This window comes from Aethalodelphis obliquidens, unplaced genomic scaffold (assembly GCF_003676395.1).
Source record: "Aethalodelphis obliquidens isolate GAN/ISIS:26980383/991018 unplaced genomic scaffold, ASM367639v1 scaffold34, whole genome shotgun sequence".
Taxonomy (NCBI): Eukaryota; Metazoa; Chordata; class Mammalia; order Artiodactyla; family Delphinidae; genus Aethalodelphis; species Aethalodelphis obliquidens.
Window position 1 is genome coordinate 2,161,861 of NW_020837978.1, and position 15,949 is coordinate 2,177,809.

Below are 15,949 nucleotides of genomic sequence, written 5' to 3' on the forward strand. Positions count from 1 at the left end.
AAAAAAGGAAGAAATACCCGCAGCCGGGGCCCGGCGCTCTGGGAGCCTGACGAGGTGTCGGGGGGCGAGGGATGCGCCCCTGCCACCAGCGCCTGCCCCACCCCCCGCCCTGCTTTGTGAGGGCACACGGAGACAGCGAGGCCTCAGGGACCCTTCTGCAGCTTCCAGGTGACACTGGGCCCGCCACACCAAAGCCACCAGCTGCCCCTACACCGCCGAGGCCCAAGGGGAGGATGCTGAGAAGCACCTCTGTAGCTGCCGGCCACGGGGAGGGCGCCGTCAGCGTCTGGGTGGGCGCGCCGGACAGCTGTCACGTGTGGACAGCCAACGTCCCCCCAGGCTCTGTGCAAAGGAGTTCTTACCCTGCTCTTCGCTCCTCGTTAGCCAACCCTAACCTTCGCTACTGTTCTCGTTCAGAGGGTGTGTTTTTAACACCGTGTTGTAGAAAAGGCTAGTTTTGCACTAGGCAACGTGAAGCTCGCAGACCTGAGTGGCCCTCCCAGCTCCTCCTGGCTCACCCGTGAGAAGTCGGGGGAGGCAGGAAGTCCATTTCCTCCCAGCGACCCCGTGGGACTGTCCCTGGGTGGGCACGCAAGGAAGGGCCGGGACGAGGGGTGTCCAGCAGGGAGAGTGACTCACCGGCAACACCAGAGAGCCTTCTGTCCCCACCAGGAGACCCCCCTGGACCTCATCTCCTTCCTCTGCAACTATAAACGCATCACCTAGGGTCAAGTGAACATGTTTTCTAGTTTGTCATCCTGGCAAGCTGACCCCGAGAACATTTTCTATCCCCAAAATTATCTTTGCAGGTTTGCCTCAGAGAGGAAAAGGATACTGCACTTCCTTCAGTTCAGCTTGTTTAGCTCTTTTCAGCAAAATCTAATGATGATTAACGAGGTCTGCCGACTGCTGAAGGGGAGGCTGGCCACCCCCAGAGAAAGATACAAGTCTGACCTCGACTTCCGGTCTCCTGAAAGAGTCCTCCTTGCTGGGCTCTTTGGTAAAGAAAGGACATTAACCGGGTAAAGACAGACACCGGGGGTGGGGGTGGGGGCTGCTCTCTGCCTGGGGCGCTTTGCAACGTCCCGCGTGAAATAAGCCCCAGGCTCGCTTCCCGTGTCCGGTTAAGCGGAGGGTTGGGCCAGGGTGAGTGACTTGCATTTGCCTGCTTTTTCTTAAATGCACAATTCCCCGCCATTTTATTCCCTGCGTACGGGACAGCCTTCAGGCTTGGCGTGTGTATGTAAGAATCCAGGAGGATGAACCAGAGCGAGGCCAGTGAAAATGCTGTGTCAGCATGACGCCTGCAGACGCGGGCCTCCTCCCAGAGCCCGGCACCAGGGGCCAGATGGTCAGTCCCGGGCGTCCTGCCTGAATGGGACTGGCCCCTGCCTGTCGCCCACGTGGGAAAGGGAGGATGGAAGGGTGCGATCATGCTGGCTTCTGGGCGGCATCCCACAGCCGATTCACTGCCACACTCCCAATTACACTTTAACAAGCAGAGCGTGTGCGCTGGGCAAGCTGAGACGTTCCCACACCGAATTCGGGAGCTTGACCGGAAGTCACAACAGTCGCTACCGGGAAGTCAGCGCGACGGCAGGGAGGTGATGCCCTTTACGAAAGGAAACCCTTCCGTGTGGCTGTAACCTCGACAGCACCAGAGGGTGTGCCCGCCCGCGTACCGCTGCCCAGGACGGTGCCGGACGGAGCAGACCCCCCCCTCCCCTCCCCAGGAAAGCAAAGGCAGCTGAGTGCCCGCCACCCCGCCTTTCAGAAAACAGACCCGTCACGGACTCCTGGGGGCCGGGCTGCACACTCGGCCTCTGCCGGACACACGGCGCCTTCTTAACCAATATTTGTCCAACAAATCAGTGATGTAACTCCTTGGGCTTTCTCTCCGAGGCCCTTCTTTGGGCTGGAGACACTGGCCTCTCAGGCCAGTAGAAAACCAAGGCCCTTTCTATCTGCTTTGTATGTGAAACAGACTGTTTCCGGAGTCCTCCTAGGAGAGTGGACAGCGTCTGGGCTGGAGCAGAGCACAGGCGTGAATTCAGTGGCCTCCCCACTCCACTCCTTTTCCAGGCCCTGCCGCGCTGCTTGCGCCCCCAACGCTCCCCGTCCCTCCAGCTGCCTGGACGGGACCCAGGGGCCAGCCCTCACCTCACTCTGGGTTCCCTGGGGGGCAGGGCGGAACAGCGGTCTGGGAGCTGACGCCCAGCACGGGCCGCAGCTCGTCCGGAGGCCGGAGCAGAGCTGCTGGCTCGTTCACCGGGAGCCCTGCCAGACGCGGAGCCCCGCCCCCCGTGTCCTCAGAAGAAACGCGCCCCTGCACGGGCGGCCCGCCACGTACCTTATTACTGTGGGAGTGATCTCTGCACAGAAGAACACGCTGAGGCTCCCCACTGCATGGGAGGCGAACATGCCCACGATGGAGAAGGTGATGGAGAACTTGTCTTTGACGCTGTCGCTCATTCCTGGGGGAGAACCAGGGGGGTGGTGAGGGGGGCGGAGGGAGGCCTGGGGCCGAAGAAGGGTCTTCCCTCCTCCCCTCTGCCCGGTGTGAGATGCAGACCCGGGAGATGCAGCAGCGTATCCTGGGGTGGGAGGTCAGAGCCCTTCTGGCAGGAGCCTCTGTCAGGTCCCCCGGGAGTCCCTGTGGGTCTAAAATGTGGGGCTCAGGCAGACTCTGCCGGACGCCGTAGCCCAGAGCGGCCGGCAGGGAGGGAGGCTGGTGGTCTCCCCGACGCTGTGGCAACGCCCTCCCGTCCAGCCTTCCGGCTCAGCTCCAGAGAAAGGTCTCTGGTTCCAGAGAGCCTGGCCATTCTGGCCTCAGGCTTGACCAGTCCAATACAAGGGACAGGGCAGCCCAGGCTTGACTGAGGGGAACGAGAACTCAACCCCAAGAGGAGAACTTATGGGCCTGGAAGGAGCGAGCTGGACCAACTGGAGCATCTTGCCAGTGGCACCGGGTCTGACCTCACACCCAGGCGGCGCTAGGCGGGCACAGCAAGATGCTGGGGTCCCACATTTGGGGCGCAGCCCAGTTCCCCACAAGGCTGCACTGGGAGCCCTGGCGGCACGGGCTCGGTCAGGCCAGGCACGTGTGCGCAGCAGTGTCGCGTGCGGGGCAGAGGCTATGCCGTCCCAGAGGCCGAGAGTAGCAGGCTTGCGTCGCTCACAGGCGGGGACAGCTGCTTCCCCTGGCAGCGTGGTCAGCCGGGCCCCCAGGGCCGTGTGGCCCAGCCCAGGCCTGTCCCCAAGGCCCTGCGTCACAGTGGAGGCTGCTGGGCTGTGCTGGCCACTGGTGCCAGGGGCAGGGGCGAGGGCAGCGTGCAAGCCGGGCACAAAGCGGGCGGGGGGCGGGCGGCCCGACTTTCTAGAGGCGCGAGGGGCAGAAAGGACAAGTGGATGAGTGTAGTGTCCAACCTACGGCCAACTTCAGCTGCAACTCTTGGGGTGAAAGGGGGAGGGGAGAGAGAGGAAAGGGAAACCACAGGTCTGTGAGTCTTTGTGAAAATGCCCTGCAGGTGCAATAAAAAGACAACACGGGGCCGCACGTGCGTCCGGCTCACCTGAGTCCGGATGCTGGCTGTATTTCCCAATCACTGGACCACAGGAACGGCGGCACACGAGGAGGAAGGCGGGCAGGGAGGGGAGAGAGAGAGCAGGTCGGACGGAAGTTACCACCGCATGCTTCCACGCGACTGGTTTCTAAGCACACCCACTCCGGGACCAGCAGGGGTGGCCTTGCAGCCAGCCCGCCAGGCCCACTCGGGGAGCCCAGCTGACGCCGCCAGGGGCCAGAGAGCAGGAGGGACGTGGCACAGACGTGGGGGAGGGTCCAGAGCATCAGGGCTGGCATTTGACCAAATGGAGCTCCTTCTGTTCGGAAGGGAGGGCTGGGCCCCTCTGGCCTCGTGACCTGGGGAGGACGCCAGCTCCTGAGAGCAGGGGCCCGCGCGCAGCGCCCGCCCTCAAGCCAAAGGGGGAATCTCGGACTTAACTTTGGACTTAATGTCCGAAGTTACTCAAGTCACTGCTGGTCTGTGCTCGGGGCACCAAGTACTCTGGGCAGACCCGGCAGACAGCATCGCTGTGCCCTCCCAGCCTGGTCCCCACGGTGCCTGGTCTCCTGGGCATCCCTGCTCAGGGACTAAGAAGGGTGGCTGGAAGCCCCGGGGCTGCCGTGCCCCTGCATGTCCGCCCAACCGGCGGGAGCTGCAGAAGACTCCCCAAAGGGCAGCTTGGGCGGCCCCACCGGGGGACAGACCCCATGTCATCACAGCTGAAAATGAGACCAGTCTCCCGGCAAGATGCGGACCGCACGTGAACTTGCCCAGGTCAGAAAGCGGCTCCTGAGTCTGACGCTGGCTATTCTAGAATCCAGTTTGCACAAGGCTGAGAAAGCCTCGGTTTTCTTTCTCCTCCTCCCGTTCTGGATCCTCCCTCCCCACCTGGACACCACGCAGACCTGAAACACTACTGCAGGCGTCTGACTTGCCCAGCGGCGCTGACCGAGCTCTGACAGCTCAGGGGCGAGGGCAGCCATCAGAGCCACGGGGTCCCCGCGGCGCCTGAGTCCACTGGGGGGATGGTGCTGGGCGAGAAGGCTCGGCTGCCCGGCTCACTCCCGCCTCGCCCGGGCGGTCAGATACGCTGCGGCTCGTCCCCGTGGCGGGCGAGGGCTTTTGTTCCCCAGAAGCTGCACTGAGCGTGCCTCGTAGAGTTGGGTGGGCGACACGGACTGGCTAGCTTTTCTTTAAATTAGTTGTAACGTTTACTGAGAAGCTCTCTGGCCCCAAGAGCAGCTGATGAACTTGGAAGCGGTACTGAAAAGCAGTGTCCCAGTGCAAGGGTGTCAAAATGTATCTATCTCGCCCTTGATCTCACATGAGGAAAAAGTCCTTCATTCCTTCTCACGTGATGGATCACAGCGGGAGAGCGTGGCCCCCAGTGGGGTCACCACGCCCACCAGCACTGTGAGGGCCCGGCTACCAGGGAGCCCCGGGGCAGCGGGAAGCCTTGGGGTCGCGTGGGAGGAGGGGGCACCCCACGCACGTGTTCCAGTGCGAGCTCGTCCTCCCCAAAGCAGCCCCCTGCAGCCGTGGATTCTGGAGGACGCCTCGGGCTGCCCACCCACCCAGGGCTCTGGAGCGCACGCCAGGCCCTGCCCACCGCCCGCCCGGGGCCTGGGCCCACTCACGGTTGAGCAGCCCGAGCTGCAGGAGCGAGGCCAGGGCCGTGAGGATGACGAAGAGCAGCAGGCCTCCCCGGCGCCCCAGGAGCCGCACCGCCGGGCACACGGCCAGGCAGGACGCCAGGGCGATGCCGGCCGCCGTGTAGTAGTCGGCGTAGAAGTTCTCGAGCAGTGGCGCCTTCACCTCGTGGCCCACCATGCTGCGCGCGAAGCAGTGGTGGATCCCGAAGCCGGTCAGCCTGCGGGGACACAGTGCCTGAGGCCACCACCTCCCGTTGGGCGCGGGACACCCTGCGTCGCGTCCAGGGGCAGAGCAGCCCCTCGGAAGGTGGCGGGGAACGCACGTCAGAGAGGACGTCGGGGGGGGGTGATGTGCGCGGTCACTGCCCTGCCGTGGCCTTACGGAGGGTGCAGGCATAAAAGCAGGGAGACCCTCGGCTCAGACGCTGTCTCTCATGAAATCCAGGCGTGAGGCAGGCGCCCCCAGGGTCCCTGCGTTTGAGCCCGCACCGTGGGCACCGAGGGGGCCCATCAGAGCCACTTTCCAGGCGGGCCGACAGGCAGGCAGCACAGCGGGTGAGCACGGCCTCTAGGACGCACTGCCCGTCTACACCTCTGCCTCTCCCGGGGTTCTGGAAACTCAGGGACCCGCCCCGAGAACTGGCTCCCCCCCCACCCCTCGCTGCTACTCACGGCTCATGGGGCCTGGAGGGACAGGAAGGGTCAGGCCAGTGAGGACATCTGGTCTTGGAGACCGTTCAATGCTTAATTTACTGTCCCCTGCCCCCCCTGCCCTGGGTTCAGCCCCCTCCTGCCCCACAGGGTCACAAAAACCCGCAGGGAAACGTGTGTCCCAGCCGCTCAGGCGGATGTCCATTCTGGGAACAGGAATAAAGATGTGTCGTGTTCCCTGGGAGCACAGGGCAGCAGGGCTCTGAGGCCCCGGTAGACGTGCCCCGTGGGAGCAGGGCTGCGAGCGCCTGCATCTGTCCCTGAGCTGAAACGCCCTTCTCTCCCAGCCTCCCTCCTCCGTGCTTTCAGCAGACCTTGAGGACGCATCAAGGTCAACTACAGACCCAGTCCTGCAGAAGGGAGCCGCCCTCCTCCAAACCCGGCTCCCCTGGGCCGCGTTGGACGGCCTAACAAGTGTGAGTTCGGCGGGGCTCCTGGTCTCAGGGCGGGTCTCCCACCTTGTTGTTCTGGTGGAAGGACGTCCTCCGACCACAGCAAAGCCAGAGAGACTGGCTCACCCTCCCCCGAAACAAGAATCATTAAGGTGGAAACTCCCCATCTTGTCTATGTCACCATTTGTGTTTTTTCCAAAATAAAAGTTGGAGAAGTGACCCCACTGTAAACGGTCCCACTGGTCCAGCCGGCGTCTGCCTGAGACTGGGCAGCAGGTGGCCGGGCTGGAGCTGACTGTGCAGAGACGGGCCTGAGGGCTCGGCCCCGACCAGGCGTGCGGCGTGGCTGCCCCTTCCCCTGCCTGGGCCTCGGCTGCAGGACGAGGTGTCCGTTAGATCTGGGCTCTTCCACTGCTTTGGCGCTGGGCTGTTTTGTATCCTCCCCCAAATTACTTAACCTGGAACCCCAGTCCCGAGAGCTGATTAAAGGATCGGCTTTGACAGGAGCAGCTGTGGGACGTAGGGCCAGAGGCCCGCCCCCGGGCCTCGCTCTCTACCGACGACTGCCGTCCTGAGACTGTGCACCGAAGGGTGCGAGCTCCCCTCCCCCAGTGACCTCTAACCCCCTACTGCCCAGATGACCTGTGACCCTGAACGAGGCCCACCTGGGCGAGCAGGGAAGGGCAGGGTTACTGAGCTGCGAGTCAGCAGCACAGGCTTGCCAGTGCACACCGAACCCGGGACAGTGCTGGCAGGAAACGGCGTGAGCCACGGGGGTGCAGGTGCAAACCTGGGGCGCCGGGCTGGATGTGGTCGGCTAGGCGGGAGGGCCTCTGGCCACGTGTGGAGGTCATACCCAGGGCCGGGCCGGCCCATCACCACCCGCCGTGACCCTGGGGTCGGGCCTCTGCAGGTGCTGGCTCGACGCAGGGAGCTAGGACACTCGGCAGCCTGGTCCCCTCGCCCGTGATGGTGCCCGGAGGCCCACACGTGGGGGTCCCGTCGCCCCCGAGCCCCCCGCCACTGTGCCTCGGGGGGAGGTGCCTCCCGGGAGGTGCGTGGCCAGAGAGCCCCGCTCCCAGGACGGCCCTGGCCGTGAGCCTGCTCTCCGGCAGCCCCATCCCCCGGGACACGTCTGTGCGGCCCGAGTGGCAAGCAGGGGGAGATGCCGGGCTGCCCCGAGGCTGGGGGTCTGCGTCTGCAGGCACCCGTAGCCCGTCAGACAGCTGTTCAGAAGCTCTGACGGGGTTGCTCAGGCTCACCCCGGCCCTGCCGCCTCTCCCCCGCCCCAGGCCCGAGCCCGCCTGCGCCCGTGACTCACGAGTTCACGCACAGCACCACGATGTTCTTCCACAGGTTCCGGGTTCCCACCACCTTCACGATGCAGACCTTCTTGGGCCTCCGGGAAAGCTCCTTCTCCAGCTCTGCAGGGAGGGGGGACCCGTGAGCCACGCTCGGCCAGGCAGCCCCCCCGACGGCCCGATGCGCGGATTCGGGGGTCAGGAGAAGGAGAGTGTTTCTCTTTAAGGCAGGGGCAGGGCCTGGCTCTCAGGGGAGAAAACTCGCCACAGAGACACTGACTTGGCAGGCGCAGCTGCCCACGGGGCCCGCAGGGAGGCGGCAGGACACACACAGCAGGCACCTGCGTGGGCTCCGTCCACTTGGAAGGGCTGCAGAGCCCACTGGCGGGCACGGAGGCCCTGGTCGGGCTTGGGCAGGGGTCCTCTTCCTTACAGACTCTGAACCCTCTGCTCAGGGACCAGGAGATGCACGCACTGCTCTGGTCCCCAAACCAACCCTGCGGGCCAAACAGGCTGAGGCTGCTTCCTCTGCACCTGCCCCTGCACGGTCCACATGTTAGGAGGAGAAATGAGTGACTGAATGAACACGTGTGCAAACGCGTGCACAGAGGTGTGGCCCGTGCACATACATGCGCTGAGCCAGACAGATGGCGTCTTGGCTCAGGTGACGTGACCAACTACAGCTTGGTCGCGAGACCCAGCTTCTCGGGGGGCCCAGACCAGCTCTGAGCAGACGCCAGGCCCACGCCAACGAGGTCGAGGGGTTTGCCGCCGTCCTGGGGCTGCCGGTTCAACAGGGAAGATCCAACGAGGAGACGCCCCAGCCTCCCCGTCTCCCGGCATCTGTGAGCAGAAATGCCGCACATTCAGCCTCCGGGTCTGTCCCTGCTCCCCTGGCCGGCCGTGCCCTCGGGGGAGGGGACCCCTTCTCAGGGGCCAGAGAAGAAAAAGGAGACTTAACCAATCAAGACTGCCGAGGTCAGGGGATGCAGGGAAAGACTGACAGCGCACCGACCACAGGCGGCTGGGAGGTGAGCAGGCAGCCCTGGGTGGGATCCTACGGCAGGGTCACTGGGGGTGACGTCCGGTCCAGGCTGCAGCTGGGCTGACTGCAGTGCAGCGACGGCAGTTTCCCAGTCGTAACAGGTGCAGGGGATGTGCGATGTTACAACAGGGAGACTGACTGGGGCTTTTTCAAAATTCTGTGCTCCCTTTGTAACTTTACCATAAACCTAAGAGGAATTCAAAACAAGTTTACCAAAAATAAAGCACGCAGTGGGGTGGGAAGGCCCAGAGGGAGTGGGGTTGCCTCAAGAGGGGCCCAGGAGCTGCAGCCCCCTCGGGGGGGCTCCGAGGTGTGTCCCCCTGCCTGTACTGCTTAGGGGTACTCTCACCCCTGGACGCCCTACCTCTTTCCTGCCATCCAATGGCGAGAGGGTCACCAACCTCACTAGTTACAGCTGGAAGGAGCAACACGTTGCTTAACCATAACGGTTTAGGAGTTTTTTATTTAAAAGAAAACGTCTGGATCAGTGTCACCAGCTGGGGCACAAAGGGAGAAGGCGACACCTGTCCTACGTCCGAGGGATACCATGCTCCCTCAGTTTCCAGAACTTTCTTCCGTGTCCATATTCAGGCACAGAGCTGTAGGCATGGACGCTCAGCTCCTGACGTCCTCCTGGCCTTTATCATCCCCTCTGCGAAAACAGGCTCCTTTGATTTACAGACATACTTTCCCCACGGTCAGAACGCTAGGAAACTTTTAAAGAGCACGGAAACATGGTTAACAAACACATAGCGTTGATCCAACGATCTGAGTATCTTCACTGCTGTGAAACTGGTCAGGAACCTATTTATCACAGCCACACTCGCCCACCATGGAAATCTTCCAGGAAGAAAAACTAAATGCCCATTCGCATGGCTATGCAGGTTTAAATTTTTTTTTTTTTGTAATGCAGCTAAAACTTAATTCCTGATACTTTCTAGTGTATGAAATAGATGTTAAGAAGCTGTAGTAACTGTAATTATGACCTTTTTTCTTTCTTTTTTTAAAGCTTTAAACTCTGGAGCCCAAGCTGACTGTAGTCTACAGAGGTAACTGCATTATTCTAAGTGGAATTACACTAACCTCTCCGGGGCCGTTGGTATGTTCTCTCTGTTACCTGCATCCCCTGCCTCTCGACACCGCCACAGACACGCAAGCATCCATGAGGCCTTCCTGGCCCCGCGCTCCGGCCGACCCAGACCGTCCTGGCCTCTCCCCACCCACTGCGGAGACTCCTTCCTGGGCCTGCGGGGACACCTGCTGACCCCAGAAATTCCCTCTCAACGCGCGAGGCTCCAGCCGGCCCGAGGCCTCTTGCAGGAGCAGAAGTAGGTGCGGAGGGTCAGAGGCAGGGCGCCGGGCTCGGCTGCCTGGGGCCGCCTTGGCTTCATCTCCTGCTGGGGTGTGACTGGTGCAAGTCATCTGACGCTGGGGACCGTGAGGTGGCCCGATACAGGGACCCGCTTCTCACCTCGGGTTCAGGACGGACAGACAAGACAGAGTGAGGCACGTGGGGTGGGATCCCCGCTCGGTTACCGAGAAGGGCTCGGGTAAAGCCCCTGTGGGCCTGATGGGGGCCTCGTAGCCCCCAGACTTGCTGCCTGACCTGGTGACGCCGGACTCGGCTGCTTCCCTGCGGTCAGGCTGCCCGGAGAGGGCCTGATGCCGGGGACCCCCTCTCTGCACCTGGCTCAAGTCCAAGGAGGAAAAGGGAAGCCGGTTCACTCCTCCTCGGGGGCTCCTTCCATGCGGAGGGAATGCCGGGAGCAGGGAAGCCGTGCCTCCAGCCCTCAGCCTCCTGGGCCCCTTTCCCGTACATACAGCAGGGGCGATCTGATCCATCAGAAAGGCTCTGATGAGGGTCGAACGCCTGTATGGCGTCTCAGCCCCCGAGGCAGGGCTGAGGGCGGGGCAGCAGGGAGGATAGAGTCAGGCCGGGTGAGAGCCTGGGTTGGGGGCGGGGTGCTGGTCCAGTGGCCTAGGTAAGATGCTGGGACACAGCATTCAAGCAGGCAAACCGGTCCAGCCTAGGGAGGTGCAAGGGGCCACTTGCGAGGAAACAGACACCCGCCTGCCTCCAGCTTTGCCCTGGTGCCATGACGTCACCGTCACTGTCACCGTGCGCCTGACAGCTGGGAGGGAGCAGAGACCCAGAGGCGGGCGAGAGCCGCGTGCCCCGGGGTGTGAGCGCATGCCACCCCAGCCCCCAGTCGGGGGGGTCATGCGTGCTGCTGCCTGCCCCCCAGCACAGACACCAGCGCCAGCCCAGCTCCGGAGCGAGGATACCACTTTCTAAAAACAGGAGGGAAACGAATCAGCGTAATTAGGATGGAGAAAACAAGCTTCTCCCAGACAATATTTTAACCTAAAAGAAGTGGAGTGTGGTGATTTAATTAGGGAAGTGCCAAAAACAAGGCACTTTGACTTAAGAGCGCTGACCTGCTAATGGATGGGCCTGGACAAGTTTGGGGACAAGAGCCAGACACTCCAGAAGGGGCAAACGTGGCCTGAAAGGAGCGAGGTCCACGCACCCCTCACCCCCCGCCCGCCACGCCAGCACGCCCATCTCCCTCTCGGAAGCAGCACAGGGAAGCTGCTTCTGCTGGGCTTCCTGGACTCAAGTCCCAGCACTACTACTCACTAGCTGTGTGACCTCTGGCAAGATACTCAACCTCTCTGTGCCTCAGTTTCCTTGTCTGCAAATGGGGATAATTACAGTACCTTGCACAGAACTGCTGTGGAAAGATTTAAGACAATATCAACACACTTCTAATACTGGTATCAGATGCTTGCTTTTCCTGTAAAAGTCCAAATAGTCAATATTTTAGACTTTGCAGGTCACAATAAATCACTTCTAGTGCTTATTAAACAGACAACGTTCAAGGTTCCTTCCAAGATCTACTGGCTGAGAATCTCTGGGCGCCGGGAGGGGCCCAGGAGCCTGGATTTTAACGCCCTCCAGGGGCCTCATGGATCTGATCTAGCTTTGTGCTGACGCTCCTGACAAACGGATTCTATGGGTCTGAAGTGTTCCGCATCCTCAGAGGCCCAACCAACAGGTCCTGACAGACACAGACAACACAGCAGCTCTCTGCAGGTCCTGTTCGGGAGAGACAGGGAGCGAAGGCCAGCGCCCCCTGGCCAGGACCGCCGGCACCAACCCGCGGGCAGGCAAGGCTGTGTGCCCCGTGCGGTTCAGCCCTCAAGGTTCCCCCGAGGGGCAGGGGCACAAGGTCACGCCGTCCTCTGGGTTTGGCCTTGGCCACGTTCCTGGTCTAGCTGAGGACCGACTACCACAGGAAGCGGGACAGCTGGCTGGGCAACGAAGGCACCGGGGTGATGTGGGGTGACTCCCGGTCCCGGCGGGACGGGTGGCGGGCCCCCCAAGTCTGGCGGGGCTGAGGGTTTGAAGGGAACGCGCGCTCACCAGGCATCACGCCTTTGATGTCGCTCTCGGGGTTCATGCGGTTCTTCTGTGTGAAGCGCAGGATTAGCTTCTTTGCCGATGCAAACTGGTGGGTGGCCATGAGCCACCGCAGGGACTCTGGGAAGATCCTGCAAAGAGACAGGGAGCGGGTGAGGCTCTTCCCATCGGGTGAGGCGTCAAGACACAGCTGTCGGGGGCTGGGAGCGTCCAGCCGGGTCGGACTGGGTACCCGTCTGCGAGCGGCGGAGGCTGGCGGGTGCTCAGGACTCTCTCTTGGTCCAAGCGGACGAGAGAAGACCGTGGCCCTGGGTGTTTCTGGCTTTCTCTTAGAAAGTGTAGAAGTTGCAATGTTTAAAATGAGGCAGAAAGGAGCAGTATCCTCCCAGCTGTGTCAAGAAATCCGTGTATACTTTTCACCAGACGCTGGATTGCTAAAACACGTTCCAGCAATTCATGGAAGGGCTGCTTTTGTGATATTCTGTCTCAAAAAACAAATGTTCATAGAATGATTTTAAGTTTAAAAACTATGCCCCCATCCCCCCATCCTAGCAACCTGACGGGCACCTTCCGTTCTGAGCATCTGGAGCCTGACCTGCCCAGGGCTCAACTGTACAGTTAGTTTCATCTTGCTGCTAACTGCCCAGAGCGCCTCCCGGAGGTGGGTGATGGTTTTCAAGTGTAACGAGTGACAGACTCCTTGCTGGTTGTTCGTGTTTAGGATGAAATACGGTGAGGAGTTCCCTCGGAAAAAAACCCAAAACCAAACTAGTGTCTTATCAATGCGTTTTGTAATTTTACATTTATAACGAGATTTGCAAGTCCATCAAGGAGAACCGTGTGCCTGTCTGGAGCAGTGCGTCAGCTTGCTTTTTCTGTAAAAGTCCAAACAGTGAATATTTTAGACTTTGCAGGTCACAAGGTCTCTTGAGAAACCAGCCACTGCCACGTGCCCAGGGATGGAGGCTGTGTTCCCTTGGGACCTGATTTTGAAGCAGGTGGCACCCCTGTGTGGGAGAAGCAAAAGCTGGAAGTCAAGGTTGGGGATGACAGCACAGCCTCTGCGGGCGCAGCGCTCCAGGCGTCCCTGTGTTTCATGTCAGTTACAGAGTGTCAGGGAATCATGACTGATGATGATAAGAAGTTATCTTTGCTCTACCCAACACCTGCCCCACCAGCTCTGGGGAGCCTCTAATCAAAGTCAGGCAGAAGCTGCAAAAGCTCTCAGTGCTAAGCTTTTATTTCAGAGTCACATCTAATGATGTCACAGCTGTCACTCCCTCACCTGTCTGAACAAAAATCACGTTTCTAAATGTTCGTGATGTATTTTGCAGAAACAGCTGACTTCAGTGGTACACTGGGATGGTCTGATCAGAGTGTCAATCTATGCTGGGAGACCTGGGTTGTCACCAAGAGTCAAAAAGCCACCGTCCCACGTGGCTGCACAAAGGTGCAGGCGAGCTGGGGGCCCACCCTGGTGAGGTACGGCCGGAGCCTTAAGACGGGCTTAGAAAGTCTCATGTCTTTTCGCCCAGGAGCCCATATTGGAAAGCTGACAAAACACAGGTTTCAAACTGTAAGCACTGATTTTTTTTTCAAATAATAAAAGTTAATGTTTGCTTTACTAGCCTCTAGTGTTTATAATTTTGAATTCAAGCAAACACACACTCACAACATAACAGACATCAACATGATATAGATATTAACATCTCGCCATACTTTATCAGATCTTTTCTTTATAATGAAATAACCTAACACAAATGCCCACCCCTATAGCTCTCACCTGTGTTGTCTCCATCCATCTTTCTGATTTATTTGGGTTTAGTGTCACTTTCTCATTTCTTAAGACAAACACATAGATCATTAACTTTAATTCTTCTTTTCTAATATATGCATTTCAGACTTCAAAATTTCACCTAAGTATCACTTTAGCAACATTTCACAAGTTCTGATAAGTAGTTCTTGCTGTGATTTGATTATAAATATTTTGTGATTTCTATCAGGATTTTTCCTTACCTATGATAGCCAGTTAGACAGACAGACAGACAGACATATCTCATATATATACATAACATTTCCAAACATACCGGTTTTGAGAGGGGGGTAGTGGCGGGGTTGCAATCTTGTTTCATTGACTTTTAATTTTATTTAGTCATTTTGAGAAAACACAGCCTGTGTTACTGCAAACTGGTACAACCAGAATCCTGGATCCAAGAGGAGGAAAGAGGAGGAGAGGGGAGAGGCAGGGCCCAGGGAGGGGAGGACCTGAGGTTATCAGGGGCAGCAGCCCTCGGACCGGAATGAACCCAAGTAAAGAAACAGGGCTCTCCCAGGAGACCTGGGCACAGCGACCAGGGCTCTGTCAGCCACACGTCCCGTCTCTGCTGGTGGACAGCACTGCAGGCCGCTTCCTCCACGCCTGCCTGGCCGACACTCACCCTTCTGCACGTTTCCCATGAATTTACGTCTTTCCAGCTCATTATGCTGTAGTAACATTATCCCCACTTCACAGATGGGGAAACTCAAGCAAAGTACTCAAGGATGTGTTCCAGGTTCCTGGGCCGTGAAATGCAGAGCTGGATGTGACCCCAGGCCGTCTGACTCAGGACCCCACATCCTTAACCCCGGGGGATGCAGCAAAGAAACCAACCCCGCATGCGGAGACGGCGCTCCCATGACTGGGGTGTGGGAGATACTGTTCCAGCGCCACCTCCTCAGCCCTTCCAGATGCCACGGTGCCCTCTGGGTATTTAAACCTGCTGCAAATTCATAAAGAACTCGCTGAACTGTCAGCCTATGAGAAAGCCCAGAGATGGCGGTTCTAGCTCGGATACCGTGCAGCGTGGCCACATTATGGGAATTTAACGAAATGTCTGCTGACAGGCACATAATGTAGTAACACCATGAAAATGAAAAAACTGGCCAGTGGCCCAGATCTGGCAGGAGTGTAGCTGAGCCTCAGAAACACCCAACATTTTCAACGGAAATAAAGAGCGCGGCAGGCGGCTGGAGCCCACGTCTGCTGGCGGACCCGCATGCGGATACTAAGAAAGAGCGACCTCGAGGATGACCTCTGCGAACACAGTAATGTGCATAAAGGCCACAGCGGCACCTCTAGGAGGGAGCTTTGCCGTTGCTGCCAGAAGGGGCGATGGCTACGGGGACAGGCAGTGGTCCCCAGAGTGGGTGGAGAGACAGGAGTGTTTGAAAGCTGGAAGTATCTGGTCCTCTCAAGCGCACTGTGTGGCAGAACTATTATCACCCCTCTTCCACAGATGGGAAAACTGAGGCAGAGCAGGTTTGGCTACGTTGCCCGGATTATGTAGCTATTAAAGGGGCAGAGCTGGATTTGAACTCGGGAGACTTTCAGGCTGTGATCCCTCCAAGCCAGGGGTTCAATGGCTCCAGGGCTTCTGCGGGAGGGTGTGGGCAAAACTAAAAGTCTCCTCTCGTCCAGTTCAAGTCCTGAGCCCCTGGCGGGAAGCGAGGGGCACAGGAACGGCAAACGCAGAGCCCCGGGCAGAAGTCCCACCCCCTCCCTGAGGATGGTCACAGGTTGATGGACCTCTCGCCCCAAGGCACATGGTCCTGAGGCCTCCGAAATACATTCAGGATGGTTAGAAGGTCCAGGATCCCTCATTCACAATTCCAGAATCCAGAAGATTCTGAAACCTAAAACCTCTTCATTTAACTCACGTGGGAAAAGACCTGAACTCCCTGAGGCAGAACGGGACCTACTGGGTACGAGCGTCAGCCTCGGGCATCGCTCTCCTGAGATGCAGACACTTCCCTGCAGAAGCGTGAGCGTCCGGTGGACACTTCAGCATCCCCAGGGGCGGTGGCGGGGCTGCAGGTGGA

At 59.4% G+C, this 15,949-nt stretch overlaps 1 protein-coding gene across 2 annotated transcripts in view; it reads right to left on the reverse strand.

Annotated features, from left to right (window-relative positions):
• The window catches only part of SLC22A23 (solute carrier family 22 member 23), a 144,044-nt gene that overhangs the window by 10,369 nt on the left and 117,726 nt on the right, over window positions 1-15,949 (reverse strand). For both annotated transcript variants that reach the window (XM_027128248.1, XM_027128250.1), the window contains exons 6-10: window positions 12,095-12,222; window positions 7,643-7,745; window positions 5,204-5,436; window positions 3,573-3,605; window positions 2,351-2,474 (exon numbers count right to left, since the gene is read on the reverse strand). In XM_027128248.1, the coding sequence (XP_026984049.1) occupies window positions 2,351-2,474; window positions 3,573-3,605; window positions 5,204-5,436; window positions 7,643-7,745; window positions 12,095-12,222 (621 nt within the window). The remainder of the gene's footprint in view (window positions 1-2,350; window positions 2,475-3,572; window positions 3,606-5,203; window positions 5,437-7,642; window positions 7,746-12,094; window positions 12,223-15,949) is intronic.